Raw genomic sequence first — 15,212 nt, 5'->3', positions numbered from 1 at the left:
ACACGGTAAAAAATTATTGGCCAGCTATCACGGTATACTTTTAATCCCAGTTCCCAGGAGGCAGTTCTCTGTGAATTTAAGGGTAGCTTCATCTACATAAGGAGTTCTAGGCCAGCCGGGGCTACTTAGTCAGATCTTGTTCTCAAAATATAAACTAAAAAAAACAAAAAACAAAATCCGCAAGCCCAAAGAAAGTGAAATCCAAGTTATCAGTGTAAGACCCAATCAGTGTAAGGCTCAGATAGGGCCTGAGGGGCGTGAAGAGCCAGTGCCTGAGATGAGCCCCCAGTGGGTCTGTCCCTGTGCTACTGGAGTGTGAAAAGATGACTGGGAAATGCCTGACAGATGCACGTGAGTCTGCACTTGGAGCCACTTGTAGTCTACAGGGCTGGAGATGTTTTTTCCCCTGGAGTTTAGGCACTTCTGCTAGCAATGCCTAAGGGCTGTGGACCCTCCAACGGGACTGAGAACATCAGCGGCCTCTTTTTTGGTGACGCTCAATTTTGTCTTCTAACCACCTCATTACCTTCTCACAGGAGTGTCTGTTGCCTGGGTTCAGGAGGGAGGGGTGACTCCTCCACTCTCCTTGGACCAGGCAGAGCTCACAGATCTCAGTCAGCAGAAGGGATGGGCTGGAGGTCTCACTGATGAAGGGGCCACGCTGACCCACTGAAGTGTAAGGGCGGTTGCTATCCACACGCCGTTATGTCCATTGTGGTGAGGGAGCCAGAGACATATGTTTGTGCTGTGGAATAACCCTTCTGTACGGTCCGAAGGGCTTCCTTCTTAAGAAGTGACCCCTATTGTCATGGCACAGTCATTAGACCAGCAGGTGCCTTGGGGTTTCAGAATGGAAGCAGCTGAAACTCAGGTCTCCAGGAGTAGGAAAAAGGTAGTGGCCCCTTCCTGCAGAGATCAGTCCCCCAGAACTCAGGAAGTTTAGAGAATGGTGGGGTGTGGGATGGGAAGTGTAGTGAATGCCTGGAGAGCAGACAATGTAGCTGTGTGTGTGTGTGTGTGTATCAAACAGTTGTCACAACAGCACACAACAGCAACCAGAAACATTACCCCCAGTGCTGCTGAAGGGCCCAGTGAACATCCCAAAATAGCACCGTGGGATCAGGTGGTTAGAACTGGCTGTCTCATGGTACCCATGCCACACTTGAGAATTTGCTCTGACTGCTGGCCCATCCAGAGTATTTTAGTCACTCTAGTGTCCCCGGGGAAGAGGCAGAATACATTGTTATCACAAAGAAGGGGAGGGCAGGAACCAGAAACAGCTTTGGTGTAGTGACATGAAAGTGAGGAGATCTTCAAGAGCAGAATCCACAGGTGTGTGTCTGTGCAAAAAGAGATAAGACACAGACAGGATTTTGTCCCCAGCCTGAGGGGACCAAAATCAGACCAGTGCAGACCCCACAGGGATGATGTGACTGACGTCTGGGGGAGAAGGGAGAAGGGTGAGAGGGGACTGTTAGTGTGCATCTGCCCACAGTGGCGAGGGGGGGCTGCCAGGCGACCAGCAAGCTCTCTCCTGAGAGGGAGAGAGAGAGGAGAGAGAGAGAGAGAGAGAGAGAGAGAGAGAGAGAGAGAGAGAGAGAGAGAGAGAGAGAGAGAGAGAGAGAGAGATCCTCTTGCCCTAGGGAAGGGAGAGGGAGGAGGAGGGTATGCTAGCTTGGGGAAGTCTGCTTTATAAGCCCATTGAAGAGGAAGAGCCAGGAGCCAAGCATCCAATTAACCTGACATGGTTTGCAGCCCAAATATCTGAGGATATAAGAAGAGAATTTAATATGTGGAGGCTTGGGAGAAAAGTGACTAAGAATGGAAAACAGCCCCAGTTTATTTAAAAAATAGGTCAGGCCCAACAAATCCAGGCAATGCTTTCCTAGTGGTTACTGATCCAGGAGACAGAGGGAGTGCTGTGTGGGAGCAGTGCAGTATTGATTTGAGGCAAGCATTGCTGTTGTACCACAAAGCGACAGCCAGGGGCTCACAGGGAGCATTGGGACACAGTGCACTGCACCGTGACTGCCTTCCAGTTACTCCGCCAGATTCTAGTAGTGACTGAGTGTCAGGGATCAGTCCAGGCCACACAGCCCACGTGTGATCCACCCAATCTCCAATCACCTTCTGCAAAGCTAATGTGCACTCTAGAACCATCAGATGTCTCTCCCAGGGTCTGTGACTGCTCTGGCCTTTGTCAATGTCAGTAGCGCCCAGGTAGTGTCCAGTTTCCGTGTTGTGGGCCATGTAAGATCTCAGGTGCTCAGAGGGGCTGAGGAAGGCAGGCAGGCATACTCCACATGGTCAGTGCCGCATTCATGAGCATCATCGCCCGATTGTGGGGCTCACTCCATGAGCTCTGCTTCGGGGCATCAGGGCCTCAGACCTGCCTGTGAGGGTCCACAGGGCTGGTATCTAGAAGTTAATCTAAATCACAACCTGGGTTCGCTCCCTCAGAACCATGCTGCCTTGCCTCTTGGGAAAGAGTAGCCCAGACAGGAATTTCAGAGTCTTAAAAACATCATAAAGAACTCAGGTTATACTTGACCATGTTTTTTGTTTTGTTTTGTTTTGTTTGTTTTTTCTGTGAGAGTTGCTGTTCCATGGCATGCTGGTTGGGGAAGTGCTCAGAGGGACCAGCAGTTCTCATACTGGTTGGTACATCAGAATTCCCCGGGGACATTCTGAGTATAGACCACTGGGTCTTGCTGTGGATTCTGAGGCAGTGGTCCTGGTGTTGTGAAGGATGATGGTGGTGGTACAGGGCCCATACTCTGAGGACCACTGCCCTTTGCCTCCTGTTTCCCCCATACTACCTTGTTTAGGGCAGTGAACCGAGGGTGGCCAATGGTGTGACTGTGACTGGGTGTGGCTTCTGGGAAGGTAGCTTAGAGGGCATTTGACTCCATGGTCATAAAACAGCATGTGAAGAGGGGTGACAGGCAGCAGGGGAGGGCCACACTCCTAGCTTCAGGGCTCAGGAAGAGCATCTGGGTGTGGCTGTGACTAGGCAGTCCATTTAGTGGGGCACAAGGGAGGCTGCTGGAGAATGATCTTGAGCAACCCAGGGAGCCAGTGACTGAGAGGAGAGCCAGTAACATGCAGGGCTGCTAGTGGACATCACCACCCCAGTCACATCCCTGGTTCAGGCAGTGAGTGAGCCCCACCTGCCGAAACACTGCCTCCATCCAGGCTCACAGACCGCAAGGCTTCTCTTCTGGGATCCAGGGATTCATCCTGCAGCCCAGCTGTCAGGAACATGGATGCAGGGCCGTGATGAGATGTACTCTGGCCACCTGTGGCTGAACACACAATTGGAAGCTCCCTATTTCTGGTGAGGTCTTAGGAAGTTGGAGTGGCCCAAAAGCCCACTGTGAGAATGTTCTCCCTCTGGTACCCGCACAGTGATGACAGATGTTGCTGTCACAGCTACCTGTTTATGCCATTGTCAACAACACAGCCACAGCTGAGATCACAGCCTTGGAAGTGTGCATGGAAGGGTGGAAAGGTGCAGAGGGAGTCTGGGAGTGATTCTAGAGACAGGGCCAGGTGGGAGGATGGGTAAGGACGGTGAGACAAAGGCCACTTGGAGAGAGGACAGTGATGAGGCCAGGGCACCCCACTCTCCCGTGGGGTCTTGTCTTCCACAGTCTTCCTCCTCCTTTCGGTGCCCATGCTAGGCCATACAGGAATGTGATGTTAGAAGCTCTCTTGGCATGCGGAGAAAAGAGTAGGAGCCGACTCCTGCAGTGGGCCTGATTTCAGGGATGGTCTTAAAGCTTGGTCTGACGCCAGGAGGAGGCATTTATAGCCCAAAGGGCTCAGGTCGGCTTTGACTGCTGGATGCAGAAGACTGGCAGTTCCCTGTGCATGCGGCAGCCTGCCTTCCTCCTCCGCGCCTCCCGTGTGCTGCTCTCTGTCCTTGTCCCCAGGCCTTCCCTGCTTCCTGCAGCTCCAGTTCCAGGTAACTCTAATGTCCCTGTCCTCATGTGGGCCTCAGTTTCTCCATCTATAACCCGAGCCTGCTGTGGATTCTCTTTCCACCTAGGAACCTTGGACAAGTGGCTACCTGGCTCCCTTAAAGCGCATCCCCTGGCTCCCTTAAAGCTCATCCCCTGGCTACCTTAAAGCTCATCCCCGAGCTGGTTACTGCCTTTGACCCGGTTTCTGCCCTGAGTGCTGGGCTCCCTTCTGAACTAGTCTGCCTTGGCTGAGGCAGCAGCTGTATTAGGCTTGGCTGGGCTGAACCAAGCTTGCTATGGTGTCAGTGCTGTTGGCATAGGCTCTGGCCCTGTTACAGATACTGGTTTACTGCCTGGCTCTGTGGCTTGCCAACTCTGGACTCTCTCCAGTAACTCTAGAGCTTGAGAGCCCTATTTTTCTTTTTTGGTTTGTCTATTTCAGCGTCTTGTCAAGTTGTTACACCTTCACTGAGCAATGTTTGCAACATGTTTAGCAGAGCGAGCTTTCAATCAGAACTCACTGCTATCCTCAAATCACCTACCATCTCCCTCCCCTTCTAGGTGGATACAGGGTTAGGTTGAGATGTCCCTGTCCCATCCCAACCGGGGACGGCCTACCCTCTTCCTTGAAGGACCAGTTCAGGGCATCTTCTCCAGAAGCCTTCTTCTTCTTGACCTTGACAGACAGTGGACATGATTTTCAGCACATTGGCATCATAAGCTGTGTGGGAGACTTGTAGGAAATAGCACCCCGAGCATCTTGGAGGAGGCAAGCATTGAAGAGTCCTTTACATGCCCTGGGGCCCCAGGTATGTACAGGACCAGATGAGTGTCACTGTGCCTAGGCACTTTCCATGAGCAGGACAGCCATTTCAAGCAGGCAGGGTCAGAAATGGAGGATGAATTGGGTTCCATCCTTGCTGGAATACTGTGTTGGAAGGCTATCCATGGGGAGAAGGGATTGGGGTATGAGACACACTGGAGCTTAATGGCCACAGTGATGGGAGAGGAAGGTGCTGAGGTTGGGGGTTAGTGGGACTCCATACCCAGTGTACTCTCAAACCATCCTCCTGACTTCTTAGCCATGAATAGTTGGAAGACATCCCCGCCGCCTTTGAGCCTCCTTCCTAAGGAGGGGTCAGGCCTTCTGACCTTACAGAAGTGACTAGCAGGACCTATGGCCTGTGTTCCTCAAGTGTTTCCAGAGCCATGTGGGCATGCAGCTGGGCCAACTACGTGGCCAAATTCCCAGAGTGAGCCTTCATTTGTGGCAAGCATCTCCCACAGTAGTTGTCTTCATTCCTCCATGGACCCCTCTGTCTCAGGCTTCTTTCCATGGACAGTGCCCTGTAGCTCAAGTAGGAAGGCAAAGTGGCACCCCATAATACCTACTCCCCCTCAGCCTCTGGGGAGAGGGCACACCTCTCAGGCCCTAGGCAGAACGCAGGTCTCCTAAGCAGAGAGGCTGCAGTCTTTGGAATCCGGGCTGATGTCACCTCTTCATCTTATTTGTCTCCCCAGACTCATGAATCCCACGAGTCTCATGAGTGCACTGGAGTTACACGGCTTACACTCGGATGTCGGGAAGAGGCTCAGGAAGCCCCATGAGACAGAGGATCTTGATCAGGCACGATGCTTCAACAACTAGGGATGGTCTTCCCTGTAGCTGAATTTAAATAAGGTCTACATTGGTGACAACTGGATGTGTAGGGGTACCTTAAATTTGGGGGATGACTCTAGACTCTCGTCTGAGCTCATTGCCATTATCAATAGATGAAGGCCCTGGCCAGTCTTTAGGAAGGAAGGCTTTGCCTTAGAGTACTCTCCTTGAAGTCAATACCTGGGTCACATGTCCCCAGAAGAAGGGCAGACTGGAGACACATCTTCCCTCTCAACTGTATCCCTGTTCCCATGTGAACCCTCTGAGTCCCCACAGCCTATTCAGTTCCTCCAAGGGTGGTGGCTGTGGCTTTTCTCCTAGCCACATCCTGCATTCTTCCACTGTGGTCGCTTCTATGCAAATTTTTCCTTCACCCCATCCTTCCAATGTCTCTCAAGACAGAGTCCCAACCTCAGTTTCCCTCCAGGGGTCTGGAATTGCATTTCATATTCTTTTTCAATATTAGCTTTTGCTATTTGCAAAAGTGGTGCCAGAAAGAGTTAATTATTCATGACCCAATACCCAGTGACAATCGCTGCCAATTCTGGTGCCTTCCCCAAGTCTCCTCTCCTCATGCACCAGCATGAACAGGTTTTAATTAAGACACAACCACACAGTCTATTCTCAACCAACAGTTTGCTGTGCTCGCCTGTTTCTGTTCTTAAACACGTTTCCTGCATTTTTAAGGGCTGCATAGCAGTCTATGGCCAGGTGCTCCCCATAAATTGTAATCAATTTTGTCTTGTGAAGCATCTAAGTTGACTCTGGCTTTTGGCCATCATGAAATTCAGAGAGCTACATACTTAGGACGATAAATGGCTCTCTCCTGGTGTTAAATTTAAAGAAAGCAATTGCGGGTTAGAGGAGTTGTGCTTTTTAATGAGCTTAATGAATTTTTTTTTTACCAAACTGCTTTCTAAAGCGTCTTGACTTAATTCCATTTCCAAAAGACATGTGCAAAAGTACTTCCTCCCCTCCTCCTTCCCACCACTCCCTTCCCCTGACCCTTCTAATCTTGCAAGCACAGAGACTGATCACTTTGAGAGATGAGATTTTGTTCTATTTTAAATTTATCTGATCTCCAGTGGAGCCAAACGTTTATGCTGTGTGTTAATTTGCCATTGGTCTTTATTTGCACATGAACAGATGAGAGACTTCTTCATCCCCATTAAGCTGGGGTGTGAAGTTACTGGTTTGTCAGCTCTGGCTCCGTGAGCACACGTTAACCTCTCCTCGCCACATATGTTAGGGTGTGCCGGTTAAGCCTTGTTGAAGGTGTTTATTGACTGGGACTGCTTCCGTACCCGCCTGCTTGACATCTTTTCTTACGTGGCTCGATGGCATTTCAGACTCCACATATCCAAATTGAGATTCATTATTTCCCACACCCCAGCTCACTCTTCCCGCTGACTTGCTTATTTCTGTTAATGTCACCACTATTTTCCTACTCATCCAGGCTTGAAATGTGGACAGCATCTCGCATTCCAGCCTCTCCCTCTTCCCCCATCTTCTGCCAGTTGCCAACCCCTATAGGTTCTATTTCTGTGCTGCACTGGCAGGCAGTCCCTCCAACACCCCAGGGGCTCAGATGCTCATTATTTCTTGACTGGACTTTGAAAATGGTCTCTTAAATTCCTCCATGGACACCCCTTTCTTCCTTGCCCCTTCCCGTACTCTACAGTCACAGTCAATTTCCAAAATCAGTGTTCAAACTTAGGGCCCTGCACACACAGGGCACATCTCTCTATTGTCTGCTGCATTTCATTCCACACTCTTAGCCTGATCACGACCTTCTCTCAGTTGAATCTTCTGCCATCCCAGCATGCTCTCCTCCATCAAGTTCACCTCCTTCCCACCCCCTATCCCTTCTGCTCAAACCACCCCCTCCTCTTAGAATTCCCTCCTGTCTCATGTACCTTTCAAAACCCATTGACAAAGCTCCCTGCTCATGGCACGACCAACTCTGCTAGGGTTTCTTGACTCCCGGTTGAAGGGAATTTACCTCTTTGTGTTTGAACCTCTTCTGTAGACTGTGCTTTAATGTGGCTTCTGGCGGGGTTGCTAAAGGTCCCTGAGTCTAGAAAGCAGAGTTTCTGAGGGACTCCTCCCCCCAGGACTATTTCTTCTACACAGTGCCTCACAGCAGCCGGTGCTCAGCAGCTGTCTCTAGAATTCAGAGCAACTCTCGTGTAGCTTAATGCTTGTGAATTCAAGATCACTGTGAGAAGAGTGTGCCTGTCAGTCCAGGGGCAGTGTCCAAGTCTACTTTGCAGAAGGCTGAGCTGTACTGATGAGTGGCCTTTGGGACAAAGCACCAGCCATGATCATCCCTTTGTCCCCACGATTTGTGGCTATTTATTCAATGCCCTTCTCTTGTCCTTGGTCAAGTCATGTCATGCACAGCGTGACATGGGGAATTTACTTCACAAGTTGACCATTGAGGATAAAAAGACTTGGGAACAACTCTCCTTGGGCTGAGAGTTGAATGACAGCTGAAGGGTGCTGGGAGCCCCATGACCTTGACACGCAAGCGCCTGCACCAGTTAAGAGTTTTTCTCTCATTAATGTATTTAAATGGAGTCAATACTAGGGTCAACTGTGTGCACAGCCGTCTTCAGCTCTGGAGGTGACTCTGCAGCCTGCACGGGCGTGTGCAATTGACACAGTCTATTTTTAGCCTCCCAGAGACCGTGACCAACATCCCAAGCAGAGGGTGGGTACACCTGCAGCATTATGATGAGGCAGCCCCACTTGCCAGCCAGCCTGGCCTCTCCTCGACCCAAAGGCCTTTGTTGCTAAGCTGTGAAGTCTGCTGTTCCTTAGAGGCGGCAGCCCGGATGCACCACGAGAACAGGGCATCACCTCATACCCCACGCAGCTCGTTCCTGTCTAGTCTCAGACACAGGGTGGTCCTGGGGCTACGCCTGAGGTAGGAGGGAGGGATGGCATCACTTGTGTTTCTCCATCTGCTCTATCCCTGGGGCTACCTTTTCCCTTGACTGCTGGTCTGAGCTGACCCAGCTCATGAAGGGGCAAATTAAGACAGGACAAGGATTATATATATATAATACATATGATCCACATGGTAGCAATGATACTAGCAACAGTAATGAAGCCCTTATTTTATATGCACACCATGCAGACATCTAGTGCTAAGAGAAACTGACCTTAGTCGATGCCTTGACTGTTTCTCTCTCTCTCTCTCTCTCTCTCTCTCTCTCTCTCTCTCTCTCTCTCTGGGTGTGTCTGTGTGTACATTTTATGTACATATGTGTGCACATGCATTTAGATCCCAGAGGTCAACCTTGTATCATTCTTCAGGAGCCATCTACCTTGCTTTGTTGACGCAGGATTTCTCACTGAGTGCCGGGGTTCACCATTGGGCTACACTGTCTGGCCAGGGATCCTCCTGTCTCCACCTCCCCAGTGCTAGGATTATGCCTGGGTTTTTACATGGGTGCTGGGGACTGGACTTATGCTTCCCTGACAGCCCTTGAGGCACTGAGCTGTGTCAACAGCTCCCTGGAAGGTTTCATTAGGCCCTGTATTTATTGAGGAGGGAACAGAGATGTAGTGGTGGGTTACAAATTCCAAGGTCACACAGCCAGGAGTCAGGATGGAATCCTGGAGCCCTGATTCCCAGCTGAAGAACACCAGCTTTTGGAGAAACCCACTTGGCTATTGGTCTTGGTATTTTTAAAGACGTGTATCATCCTTTGGTGCTTTTTCTGTGCCTGGCATCTGGGTGTACATATTCCAGAGACCAGCAGTCCTCTGGCATTGCTATGATTCATCTAGGTGACCTCTGACCTCCATACACCCTTCCCCTTAGCCTGAGGAATGCAAGCCAAGTAGATGCAGTGGGAGGGGAGAGCTGAGCTAATAGGATGGAGAGCCGGAGAAGCAGGAGTAGGCACTGCTCAGGGAAGAGCTCGCCGATAGGAGGACTTGCAGTGCTGAAGTTCAAGGGAAAATGGGAGTCAGAGCCTAGGAGCTGAGACAACAGCCCTGACATAGCAGAACACAGGAGACCCGTATTTGAGGGTAGCAAGTCTGATTGTAGCCTGCTGTAGCATGGTGGGTGAGAGAAGCACAGGGCTTCATTTCCTAGGTGCATCCTTGTCTGTGATTTTGATTTGGCTTAATGAACACTTACTGCATGTCCAGTCTCTTTCTAGGCACTTAAAACAACTAATTTGCCTAATTTTCAGGGCAATCTTATGAAGTATGGATATCTTATTTTCATTTTAGAAGTGGGAAACTAAGGTACAGAGTGCAGTGGTTAATAACTTTGCCTGACATTGTATAATTAATGTAGTGGTCATCTCTCCACTACTGAAATAAAATACCCAAGGCTGGGTAATTTATAAAGAACAAAATTTCTTTAGCTTATAGTTCTGAAGTTTTAAGACCACAGTGTTATCTTCTGCCCTGAGAGGCTTTTGATATAGCAGGAACATGTGTGTGTGTGTATGTGTGTGTGTGTGTGTGTGTGTGTGAGAGAGAGAGAGAGAGAGAGAGAGACAGAGACAGAGAGAGACAGAGAGAGGGAGAGAGAGAGAGAGAGACAGAGACAGAGAGAGAGAGAGGAGAGAGGAGCATCTTGCTCTTCATAAAGATTCTCTCTTGAGAACTAATCAAATCTCCATGAGACAATGAGGTTAATTACTTCCGTGGCCATGTTCCCAGTGACCTGGCCACTCTACTCCTTAAAGATTGCTCCATCTCCCACAATACAGAGTGAACCTTAAGTATGTGAGCCCTCATGAGTAAGCCACATCAAAACCACGGCTGCTCAAGAGCGAACTCTTTGCTTCCCACCTTCCCCACATAATCCTTCCCTTTGTTGAGTGTTTCCTCCTGGTCCCACTAAAGGAAGATACTGTTTCCCCATTTGACAGACAGGGAAACTGAGGGTCATACCAGTTTAGACCACCCAGTTTGTAAGATCTGGAACTGAGGTCAATCAAGGTCTATTTGGTGTATCAGTAGCCTGCTGTCAACCATTTGGTCAAGAAGCCATTGCCACTTAGTACGGAGAAGATCGGAAATCTCTGAGGCAGGACTAACTTGGGTCCCTTCTCTCCCTTTAGGTGAGCAGTGCCCCCCCTCAGCCCCCTCAGCCTGTCGTCCCAGCCAAGCCTGTGCAATGCGTCCACCATGTGTCCACACAGCCCAGCTGCCCAGGACGGGGCAAGATGTCCAAACTGCTGAATCCCGAGGAAATGACATCAAGGGATTACTATTTTGACTCGTATGCTCACTTTGGGATCCACGAGGTAACACCCGCATGTTGGGGACCAGGGGACCAGTGGCACAGGTGTGGCCCTGTCATTTCTTTCTTGTTTTCAGAGGTGGCAAAGCACCTATGTCCAACTCTCTGTCACCTCAAAATGAATCCCTCTGGTGCCCTTAACCCCGACTCTCTCTCCATCCTGTGGTTCCCTTTGGGACAGTCATGGATGGCCAAGGCAGGGCCTGGAGCAGGTGAGTAGGTAGAAGTGGGAGTTTGTGCGTCCCAGCATTTGAGAGGCTGAGAGGAGGTCAGAGGACTGTTGAGGGTTTGAGACCAGCTTGGGATATGTAGTGGGTTCCTGGTCAGACTGAATTACAGAGTGAACTGCTTTTCAAAACAAATGAATGGCAACGAATTGGGGGTGGGGCAAACCAGGGGTGCTTTGAGCTTATGTTTTGCTTCCAGCCCTGTGTCTGTCTCTAACCACTAACCCCAGACATCCTGGCCAATGCACTGAGGCCGCCGTTGCCTTGTGGAGGTCGTGATGCCTATTAATTTGTCCACAGGGCATCTCCAGGGGAAGAATGGAGGGTGAGATCATATAGACAGGCCCCCTCTGACACTCTGATTCCATCTTTGCAAGTTCTCAACAGAGAAGCCTTGCATCAGACCCTAAGCAGAAGCAAACCTCATGGCTATTGTGGGTGCAGAATCGAGCCCCATGCCACACCTCATTGTGTAATTCCCTAGCACTGTCCCAAACTGCCCCCAAAGCAGCTGGCATTGGCTGCCACTTGCCAAGTAATGGGCACAGCTCTCCTTGTGTAGTATGCATCATTTTCACTTGATCCTAATAAGAACCCTGTGAGGATGACATCCCCACCATCCCTAAGCAAAGGGAAGAGAGTCCTAGGGAAAGGGGGGCCAGTCACTGGATGCGGCTCCCTGGCTGTGAGGATGTCTTTCAAACCTGCTCCTGTGGCTCCCTGGCGATGAGATGATGCCGGAAGGTCTACTTCCATCCAAATTGCCAGGCTGCTGCCAGGGAGGTTTTTTAATATCGGTAGTCAGCGGTTTTTAGTTGTGAAATGCTTATTGTGTACTGGGTATTGTTCCAAGCATTCTGGATTATCGGCTCATTGGCCTCTCAGCATAGCCTTATGCTATGCCTGCTATTGTGTTCATAGGTGATCCAGGGTCTTACCAATCCTCCCAGCCCTCATCCTAGCTGTTGTTTTGCATAAGACTAGTGAAGACAGCTAGAAGCTCAGCCTTCCCATTTGTGCATGGGGATTTCATTCCTAATTGTCCTGTCACACACCTTTAAAGATGTTTCCTTCCTGTCTGCTCCCTGACCCCCACAGAAATCTTACAGGATGAGTGGATTCATTTGCTTCCCTTACATCCTAGGCAGCTTCTGTGAAGGCAGAAGGTGAAGGCGAGGAGAACTCTCAGCCCCCTCCCCCTTAGATCAGGGGCTCTGTCTTGCATAGTCTAGGGAAGTTGGGGTTCTCTGTGCTGCCTTCTGCATAAATGGTGAGCCGGGGCCTGTGTGAGGGTTGAGGATCAGGGTTCTGTTCCAAGGGCCCTGGTCCTGGAGGGGGCAGGTGCCCGCTCAGGAATGTGGGTGGTCCCTTGCACCATCCTTGGTCCAGCTTCCCATCCAGCATTAACCTGTGCTAAGACTGTGCAGGCTCTGTGCAGTGGAAGGGACAAGTGACAGTTTCCATCCTAAGGGTACACCCATGAGGCAGGCTCTAAGAGTCTGTAGCTGTGGGTTCCTTATTGGACCGGCACTTGGTATCTTAGTTACTATTCTATTGCTATGGAGAGACTCCATAACCAAGGCAACTTATAGAAGAAGGCATTTAATTGGGACTTGCTTTCACTTTCAGAGGGTTAGTCCATGGTCATCATGGTTGGAACCACAGCAGAAGGCAAGCAGAGCGCTTGAGACTGGGTCTGGCATGAGCTTTTTGAAACCTCAAAGCCCATCCTCAGTGAAACAGCTCCCCTAACAAGGCCACACTTCCTAAACCTTCCTAAACACTCCACCAACTTGGAATCAAACATTCAAATATCTGAGCCTATGGGGCCATCCTCATTCAAACTGCCACACTTGGGAACTATATCCAGGACCCTGAATGGCTTGGCCTGCCTGAAGCTCCCCCACTGGAAACCAGCCCCAAAGCACACTGAGGACAGCCTTTTCTGCATCTTCACACTGAGCCCAGGAAGCCCCCCTCTGAGCTCCTGGGCTAACTGCAGGCCCATTAGCGCAGCTCTCCTGGGCTATTTTCAGGCTGTGTAATTCTTTCAGGGTTGACCTTCCCCACACTGTGACCTGGGGCTTCAGTGTTGTCAAGGCTTTGGGGGGTGTGTACATGTTTGGGTGCGTGTGGGGGTGTGTGTACATGCTTGGGTGCGTGCGGGGGGCTGTGTGTACATGCTTGGGTGCGTGCGGGGGGTGTACATGCTTGGGTGCGTGCGGGTGTGTGTGTGTACATGCTTGGGTGCGTGCGTGCATTTTGAGAGGTACTACGTAGCCAGGTTGGCTTTGAATTTGTGGCAGCCCTGTTGCCTCAGCCTCCCAGGTGCTGGGATCGCAGACTGAGCTGCCTGGCTTGTCAGTAGGGATCAGCATCATGGCTGACATGTGGGGGTGGGCGATTGGCCTGATCTGCTTGGGAGAAAGCCACCAACTGACTACTACACCAGGCACTTTCATTTAGATGTTTTAACAAAAACCCCAAACTTGTATGTGCCATAGCGAAGGCAAAAGGGTCTGTGTGTCACAGATGACCCCTCTACTCCACAGCCTGAGTAACCTTCTCATGGGGAAGTGCTTCTGCATGCCTATCTTCAATCCCTCCTGTTGCTGCTGTAGGCCATCTCCAGACCTGGCAAGGAGGTCTTTCAAATCAGACGTGACTAGATGAGTGGCCTTCTCTCCAGGATCACTGAGTGTGAAAGGACATGGGAACAGGGATAAGCCGAATGCAGATGCTCTGTGTAGAGAGACTCCTTCCTGCCTCCTGTGGTCTAGTGGCAGGGATCTATCTGCTCATCACTAGAGCTCTCACAATGGTGCTCCTCCGGGATGCTCGAGGCAGGACCTCAGAGCCCCAGCGTGGGCAAGCTGGCTGTGCCTTGGTGCCCTGGCCATCAATAGGTTACTGAAACAATGGTGGCCAGAGAGCGGTGGGTGAGTCACAGGGGGGGGGGGTGTGGATGGAGCATGGTTCTATAAATATAGACAAGATGGGTGGTAGGTAGGAGGAGGGCTAAGCAAACAATGATTCTGGACCTTATGTTCTTTCCATCCACGCTTCACTTGGAGACAACTCAAGAGGGCAGGGCCAGGAGAGGGTGGCCATGACCTTCCAGTGGAACCCAGAGGCTTGTGGGCTTCCTGGGACCTTCAAAAAACAGGGAAATGTTCAGGTCCCCAAGAACCAGCCTGAGTCTCAACATCTGTGTACTGGTCAGAGGTGGGCCTGGAGCATCAGCCTGGAACAGTCTCTGCCTGTGTGGTTTGACAGCGGGTCAGCACTGGTAGGCTGAGTACCTTCTACAGGTTCTGTTCTGTACATTGCCAGGGAATCTGGTTTTCCTTCATTAGCCTAGAGCTGACACTTTCGGGAAACTTTCTGTATTTGCTTAATCACCACATCAGCCCTAGAAGTGGGTGCTATCATGGCATTACTTCACAGACCAGGAAGCCGAGGCACCAGGCACTTGATGATGGGCTGGGCCAGGGAGCTTAGCAGCAGTGGAGGTGTGGAACGGGTGCAGTAGCGGAGGCTGATGTGTCTGTGTGCAATGGCCACATGCTCTATATTACTGTCTTCTGATTTACCAAGCGTATCTAGGACGCCCTTGCCTGTTCTGGGGATAGGACCTTGCACACTTGTGACCTAGGGATCTCCTGAAGAGAGAGGCTTCACTCATCCTCAATTTTGTGGTCAGGGGTCACCACAACCTGAGGAGCTGTATTAAAGGAACAGCATTAGGGAGGGTGAGAACTTAGGAAGAAATGGCTTTTTAAATGTTTCCTTTTGGAACAAAAGTAAAATCACAAACACCAAAACCCAAGAGCAAAGCTTGCACCTTACAAAACTGGAGAAATAAGAACACATACAACTCAAGTCAAAGAAAGGCAATGATACAGATGGGAGCAAGTCAACTAGAAAGAAATCCAACGATAGAGGAAACCATGAGAGCCCAAAGTTTTGAGTTTAGTAGTGTACTTTACCTGTGTAAAGTAACTGATTTCATTGTGACAGTTTCACAGAGAATACTGTTCACTTTCATCTTAGTTACGCCAACTACCCATTTTTGTGCCCCTTGA

General features: G+C 50.3%; 1 protein-coding gene across 2 annotated transcripts in view; it reads left to right on the top strand.

The window, feature by feature from the left end:
- The window catches only part of Prmt8 (protein arginine methyltransferase 8), an 84,959-nt gene that overhangs the window by 24,027 nt on the left and 45,720 nt on the right, over nucleotides 1-15,212 (top strand). Inside the window, exon 2 of one of the 2 annotated variants that reach the window (XM_040737978.1) lies at nucleotides 10,719-10,904. The exons of the other annotated variant lie outside the window; for it this stretch is intronic. Coding sequence (XP_040593912.1) covers nucleotides 10,719-10,904 — 186 coding nt within the window. The remainder of the gene's footprint in view (nucleotides 1-10,718; nucleotides 10,905-15,212) is intronic. 2 annotated transcript variants of the gene reach the window in all.

Source organism: Mesocricetus auratus, unplaced genomic scaffold, assembly GCF_017639785.1.
Source record: "Mesocricetus auratus isolate SY011 unplaced genomic scaffold, BCM_Maur_2.0 Super-Scaffold_100676, whole genome shotgun sequence".
NCBI classification, from domain to species: Eukaryota; Metazoa; Chordata; class Mammalia; order Rodentia; family Cricetidae; genus Mesocricetus; species Mesocricetus auratus.
This window is presented reverse-complemented; position numbering and strand designations above follow the sequence as displayed.